Source organism: Phoca vitulina, unplaced genomic scaffold (assembly GCF_004348235.1).
Source record: "Phoca vitulina isolate PV1807 unplaced genomic scaffold, GSC_HSeal_1.0 scaffold65, whole genome shotgun sequence".
NCBI classification, from domain to species: Eukaryota; Metazoa; Chordata; class Mammalia; order Carnivora; family Phocidae; genus Phoca; species Phoca vitulina.
In genome coordinates, this window is record NW_022589768.1 from 4,904,201 (window position 1) to 4,911,503 (window position 7,303).

At 44.8% G+C, this 7,303-nt stretch overlaps 1 protein-coding gene across 1 annotated transcript; it reads left to right on the top strand.

Moving 5' to 3' along the window:
* Window positions 1-4,012: 4,012 nt before the first annotated feature.
* LOC116624318 (protein kish-A-like) lies at window positions 4,013-4,649 on the top strand. Its single transcript, XM_032392133.1, has one exon. The coding sequence runs from the start codon at window positions 4,048-4,050 to the stop codon at window positions 4,264-4,266; it is 219 nt and encodes a 72-aa protein (XP_032248024.1). The 5' UTR covers window positions 4,013-4,047; the 3' UTR covers window positions 4,267-4,649.
* Window positions 4,650-7,303: the final 2,654 nt, after the last annotated feature.

Below are 7,303 nucleotides of genomic sequence, written 5' to 3' on the forward strand. Positions count from 1 at the left end.
GGTTAAGGAGGGAGCTAGGTTTGTCACACTTGGAGAGAAAAGAGGTGAGCTGGAGGTATTCTTTCAAGCCTGAATTATTGCGTGAGCCTTGGAACAAGAGTTCATTCTCTTTCATTATGTGGAATGCTGTCCAAGTGCTGTAACCCAGGGGGATAGAACTCAGCTGATAACCTAAGCTCTTTCTTTGAAAGAGTAATTAGATTTAAAAAATCTGGTTAATCCGGTGCAGCGGTTCTCAGAATGTGAGCCCAGACCAGCAGCCTTAGTGTCACCTGGGAACTTGCTATAAATGCGCACTCTAAGTTCCCACCCCAGAGCTGCTGAATCAGAAACTAGGCGTGGGGCTCAGCAATGTGTTTTAATAAGCTCTCCAGGCGATGGTGATGCATGCTCTTTGAGAACCACTGTTTTAAAAGGTGTCTCTCCTATTAAACACAGCTGCAATACTATTATTTCTGCTGAAAAAAAAAAAATGAGCAGTGATTGACAGTATCATCAAATATTTCAGTCAATGTTCACATGTCCCTAGTTATGTTTTTTGCTTTTGTCGTTGTTTTTTAGTTTGTTTGAATCAAAATCCAAATAAGGTCTCCATATCGATTGGTTGGTATGTTCCTTACAAGTCTTGATCTACTCCCCTCTTCCTCTCTGGTTTTTTCTTGTAACTTATTTGTTGAAGAAAGCTGGCTGTCCTGCAGTGTGCCCCCAGCTCTGTGTTTGGCCAGTTCTATCCTCTGGGGTCCTTTAACGTGCTCCTCTATCCTCTGCTTCCCCCACCCTTTTTTTTTAAAGATTTTATTTATTTATTTGAGAGAGAGACAGAGAGTGTGTGTGTGTGAGAGAGAGAGAGCACAAGCAGCGGCGGGGGGGGGGGGGGGGGGGGAGAAGGCAGGGGGAGGGGGAGAAGCAGACTCCCCCCTGAGCAGGGAGCCTGACCCCAGGACCCTGAGATCATGACCCAAGCCAAAGGAAGATGCTCATCTGGCTGAGCCACCCAGGCACGCCCCGCTTTTTTAAAGATTTTATTTCTTTAATCTCTACACCCAACATGGGGCTCAAACTCACAACCCCAAGATCAAGAGCCACGCGCTCCACCAACTGAGCCAGCCAGGTGCCCCTCCTCCTCTTTCCTAATTTTGGTATTTGGATCTGTAAACATGACAGATTCAGATTTTGAAGGTCAAGAACACTCCATAGTGATCTTGTGTCCTTCTACTGGGAGGTACATAGTGTTATTTTGTCTCATGATGTTAGCAGCCATTGATAAGCCCTTATTTCATTTGGGTTTGCCAAATGGCGATGTTTTATTTCCATAATTTATTCCTTCTTCATTTATTAGCTGGAATACTTCTACAAAGAGAACTCCCTCTTCCCAACTCTCTGGTTTCCCCAAGGTACGATTTATATAGGGACAGCACACTAGCTGTTTTTTTCGTTTTTTTTTTTTTTTTTTTTTTTTTAAGATTTATTTATTTGAGATAGAGACAGAGAACAAGCAGAGGGAGAGGGAGACAAGCAGATTCCGCACTGAGTGGGGAGCTCGACGTGGGGCTCGACCCCAGGACCCCGAGATCATGACCTGAGCTGAAATCAAGAGTCGGACACTTAACCAATTGAGCCATCCAGGTGTCCCCACACTAACTGTTTTATTAGAATATCTTCAGTTTTTAAATATCACTGCCTGAATTTCAGTCTCCATGTCCTAGATTTCTGAGCTCCTTCCCATGAGAGACTATTTCTGGACATTTATAACTGCATAAATCTCACAACTTTTCTAATGTACTCCTTTGTTTTTCTCCTGCCTTACTCCCCTCCAGTTTGTCCGGTTCCCCCATGAAACAGTGTTCTAAAAAGTTCAGTAAATACTCGAATGATTCCTTAGTCAGAGATGGACTCCAACTTGCCAGTTCATACTTGCCAATACTATCCTGGCCTGAAACAGGAGAGGAAGCCACATCCCTATTAGCAGGGAATGATTCTGCCTCCCTTTTATGATAATACGAGAGTACACCATTTATCTACCTAAGTATTGTTCTAAATCAAATACAATCCATATGTTAAACAACAGCAGTAATTTATAAAAATCAGATGTGAAGGTAAGGGAAAAGCCTCGCCAGCAGAGGTAAGGTGTAATTTATGTGAAATCCAGGGGTACCGTCTCCCCAGGGATAGAGTGTTTTGTCCAGGGGTAGGATGTAGAATGAGAGAGTACAGAATTGAGTATGATATCCCGCAGAAGTGACATTCTGAGAATTTTGCACTGGGTTAATGGAAGATGTCTTGGAAGGATATCCCGTAAGAAGGAGCCAATTAGGGGGGCCTGGGTGGCTCAGTCTGTTTAAGCATCTGACTCTTGATTTCAGCTCAGGTCTTGATCTCAGGGTTGTGGGATTGAGCCCCGCGTGGGGCTCCATACTCAGTGGGGAGTCTGCTTAGATTCTCCCTCTCCCCCTGCTTGCTCTCGAGCACTCTCTCTCTCTAAAATAAATGGATACATCTTGGGGCGCCTGGGTGGCTCAGTCGTTGGGCATCTGCCTTCGGCTCAGGTCATGATCTTAGGGTCCTGGGATCGAGCCCCGCATCGGGCTCCCTGCTCCACGGGAGGCCTGCTTCTTCCCTCTCCCTCTCCCCCTGCTTGTGTTCCCTCTCTCACTGTTTCTCTCTCTGTCAAATAAATAAAATCTTAAAAAATAAGTAAATAAATAAATGGATACATCTTAAAAAAAAAAAAAACGGAGGAGCCAATTAGGGCCTTGGAGGGACGTACAAGCTACATTATTAAAGCAGCATAACCCTGAATGCAGCGAGGAGCGTGGTGTGTGCTCATTGTCCGTAAGGGACCCTACATTTAGGAGGCAGGATGTGGAAGCAGCACAGAACCAGGGGTCAGGAGACCCCATTTCTGGTTTTGATGCGGTTGTTTACTAGCCGACTGTCCTTGGACAGGTCAGTTGATCACCCTAGGCTTCAGTCTACCAGTTAAATCAGAAAAAGATCCTTCTGGCTGTAAGCACATTACACAGCGGGGGCTCTCGCGGTCCCCAGTACCATCTGATGTGCGCAGGCTCATCTGCATGTGCCCCTTCATGCTCTGGGAGGATAAAAGCAAGCAGCCCGCGTGGCCTGGGTCCCTCTCCATCTCCCACTCATCCCTCTCCAGGTCTTGGAAGAGAGGCAAACCTCATTGCCGGGGGCGCCTGGCTGGCTCCGTCGGTAGAGCATGCGACTCTTGATCTCAGGGTCAGGAGTTCCAGCCCCACGTTGGGCGAAGAGCACACAGAAAAAAACAAAAACCAAACAACGCCCCCTCACACACACACACCTCATTGCTGCCAGTAATTAGCACATTACCTGCAAACTAAAGACCTCTCCAGGCTCCAGCCTCTCCTATCCCTACCTCCTAACAGTGTTTAACAGACACAGATCTCTGGCTTGTCATACACTGAGTCTTTTTCCATTACCTTGTTTTTGATGTTGTGTATCTACAAATGTGTCTGTCCTGTAAGATGTGAGCTCTGGAGGGGCAATGTATGTCTTGCTTTGTGGCTCTGTCTCACTCACTCACTCACACACACACAGACACACACACACACACACACAGCCACAAGTAAGAATATTTAAATGCTACTGGTGAGAGTTGAGGTAGCTGACTTTGTGTATTTCCCCTTTGTTTCTAACCTATGACTGGGCCCTTGGCTTATTGCATGTGCTCCACACTTCCTCTCTCCGTCACTTCAAAATCCACTTCCTCACCACGCCCCACCAGTTTTCTCTCTCTCATTCCTCTCTAACCTATGTCGGACCTCTGTCCCCACTGCCACTCCCCAGCTCCAAACAACCACCATCCTCTTTTCTGAACTCCTGCCCTCATCTCCTAACTGATCTCCCTGATTTTGTTTTTGCTCTAATTCCTTCTCATAGAAACCAAAGTAACCATTTAAAATCCTAAATCTAGTCACATCAGCTATCTGCTTAAAAGCCTGCAGCTTCCCATTGCTTTTAAGATAAAAACCCAAAGCTGGTGGCTGGGGCTTTGCCGGCCTCACTATGTCTGCCATTTTCAATTTTCAGAGTCTGTTGACTGTAATCTTGCTGCTTATATGTACCTGTGCTTATATCCGGTCCTTGGCACCCAGCCTCCTGGACAGAACTAAAACTGGATTGTTGGGTGTATTTTGGAAGTGCGCCAGAACTGGTGAACGGAAGAGTCCTTACGTTGCAGTATGCTGTGTAGTGATGGCCTTCAGCATCCTGTTCATACAGTAGCTTGGAAGAATATCAGAATTTAATTGCCATCAGATTTCAGTATGAAAAAAGGACTTACTTACAGAAAATAATGGAATGAATGGTTAACCCTTTTATCTCTGGACATTGAATGAGATAAATTTCCAGCTGCTGTTCTCTATTTTTATTATTGGACCAATGTTCTGTATAAATAGGATGTAACCATTTAATACTCAAAGAGTTTAATACGTCTGTAACAATCAACCTCAGTACTGTCACTACAATATTACATTCTGCAAATGTTATTCTGTTATGTCAGATACCAGTTTTTAGTGAGGTATCTCTAAGGCGCATAATAGAAAACAAAATTGGTAAGTGACCCAAGTTCTTTTCACTGTGATTCAGGAATGATAAATCCTTATAGAATGAGAAAAAAAAAAAAAGATAAAAACCCAAATCTTTAACCAGACCTACAGGGCTTCCCTTGGTCTAACACCCCCCCACCCCCAACAGCCTCCTCTGATATCACCTTCCTTCTCCCGTTCCCTCCATTCCTTGATCACACCAAGGTTGTGCACACCTTAGAGCCTTGGTCCGAACAGATCCCTCTGCCCAGAATGTTCCTTGCCCACATCTTTGCTTAGGTTCCTATTTATCAACCAGCTTTCAGCCTGAAACTCACCTCCTTGCAGGGATTTTCCCTGACTGTCCCCATCTAAGTTAGTCCTCCTCTCCCCGTACTCACTATCCCACTACCCTCTCTTATCGTCATCAAAGTCCATACACCTGTCTGATAGCTTCTCGTTTATTGCTTGTTTGGGCAAGCTCCATGATAGGAGGGAGCCCCTTCTCTTGTTTACCATTCTCTTCCCAACACCTAAAATAGTGTCTGACAATGTAGTAGGTGGTCAATAAATGCTCACTGGGTGGATTAATGGATGCATACAGGCAAGGAACTTACTGTGTTGGAAAAGTAACAGTGTGAGATGAAGCTGGACAGGCGAGAGAGGGTCACACCAAGAAAGCTCTTAGTTACCAAACTCAGGATTTCACCTATTATTCTCTGGGGCAAGGGATGTTGCTGATGATCCAGTAGAGGCGAGGCATGATCAGTAGCTGAGGAAATTTGATTTGGAGGCTATGTGTAAGTTATATTACAGAGAGAGAAACTGAAGGCATTGAGATGATCTATGATATAAAGTGTTTATAGCACGATGTCTGGCCCATGGTAAGTCTCCAATAAGTGATTCGCATCACTGAGCATCATGGCAGGCACTGGGAGACAACAGAACAAAAAGGCAAGATCATTAAATCTTCTCTATACCTCAAAATAATTCCTAGACCCTATTACTATATTCCTTCCCTTCCTCTCTCTCTCTCTCTCTGTGTGTGTGTGTGTGTGTGTGTGTGTGTGTGTGAAACTTCCACCCATATGTAGCTATTCTCAGGGCTGTCATGTCTAGGCTCTTTTAATAGGACTTCCCACCCCCAGCATGCCTTTGGCTTAGATTTCTCTTTCTCCCTTATTTGCTATATTTTGTTGGTGCCAAGTCACATAGCCTCTGTCTCTGCCCTGCTTTCTCTCTTTTTAAATTGTAAAAGCACCACGTGCTTTCTTTGAAATTTTCCATAAATACAGAACTGCCCAAACTCAAAAAAAAATGGAGGGGCACCTGGCTGGCTCAGTCCAAACAATGTGCAACTCTTGATCTTGATGTTGTGGGTTCGAGCCCCACATTAGGTGTAGAGATTACTTAAAAAAATAAATAAACTTATAAAAATTAAATAGAAGAAAAGTACTGGCCCCTGAGTATTTTTTTTTTTTTTAAGATTTATTTATTTGAGAGAGAGAGAGAGCACGTGGTAGGGGCAGAGAGAGAGGGAGAAGCAAGCTCCCCGCTGAGCAGGGAACCCAACACGGGGCTCGATCCCAGGACCCTGGGATCAGGACCTGAGCCAAAGGCAGACGCTTAACTGACAGAGCCCCCAGGCTCCCCTGGCCCCTGAGTGTTTAAAAAAAAAAAAAAAAAAATAGAAATGCCTTTTCTCTTCCTCATTCTCAACCCCAATTTCACCACCCAGATTTTAACTCTGTAATAGCCCTGCAAGCCAAGTCTTGTTTCTGGCTCCGCTTCTCTGCCCCTGCTATCATCTGACCTAAGGGATGGTTTTCCATTGGGCTGCCTTGACTTTTCCCTTCAGTTCAGTGTAACAAACATTTACTGAGTGCTTACTACACGCCAAATCCTACACTAGACAGTGAAAGAGGCCCACATGTAAGAGCTCTTGAACGTTGAGCAAGTTACTGACTCTTTCTGACCCTCATTTCCTTACCTGCAAAATGAGAATCCCAGTACCTTTTCCATGGGGTTGAGTGGGGATCAATGAGATGACACACAGAAAACTCAATGTGTAGTACCTGCTTTTATCTGCTCCATAAATGTCAATGGCAACAATGATAATGATGATAATCTTCACCTTGGAGGAGTTTATAGTTTAATGGGGAGACTTGAGAATAAGAAATATCTAGGGGCACCTGGCTGGCTCAGTAGGTGGAGCATGTGATTCTTGACCTTGGGGCTGTAAATTCCAGCCCCACGCTGAGTGTAGAGATTACTTTTTTTTTTTTTAAAGTTTTGTTCATTTATTTCAGAGAGAGAGAGCGAGTGAGAACGAGAGCAGGGCTCGATCCCAGGACCCTGAGATCATGACCTCAGCTGAAATCAAGAGGCTGACGCCCAACTGACTGCCAGCCAGGCACCCCAAGTATAGAGACTATTAAAAAAAATTTTTTTTTAATATTTTATTTATTTATTTGACAGAGAGAGAGATAGCAAGAGCAGGAAGGAACACAAGCAGGGGAGAGTGGGAGAGGGAGAAGCAGGCTTCCCGCTGAGCAGGGAGCCCGATGTGGGGCTCGATCCCAGGACCCTGGGATCATGACCCGAGCCGAAGGCAGACGCTTAACAACTGAGCCACCCAGGCGCCCCCCCCCCCAAATTTTTTTTTAAAAAAGAATTATCTAGGTGAAGAAAGATGGGAAAATATTTTTGGAAAAAAGGGGAAGAGCAGTTTATCT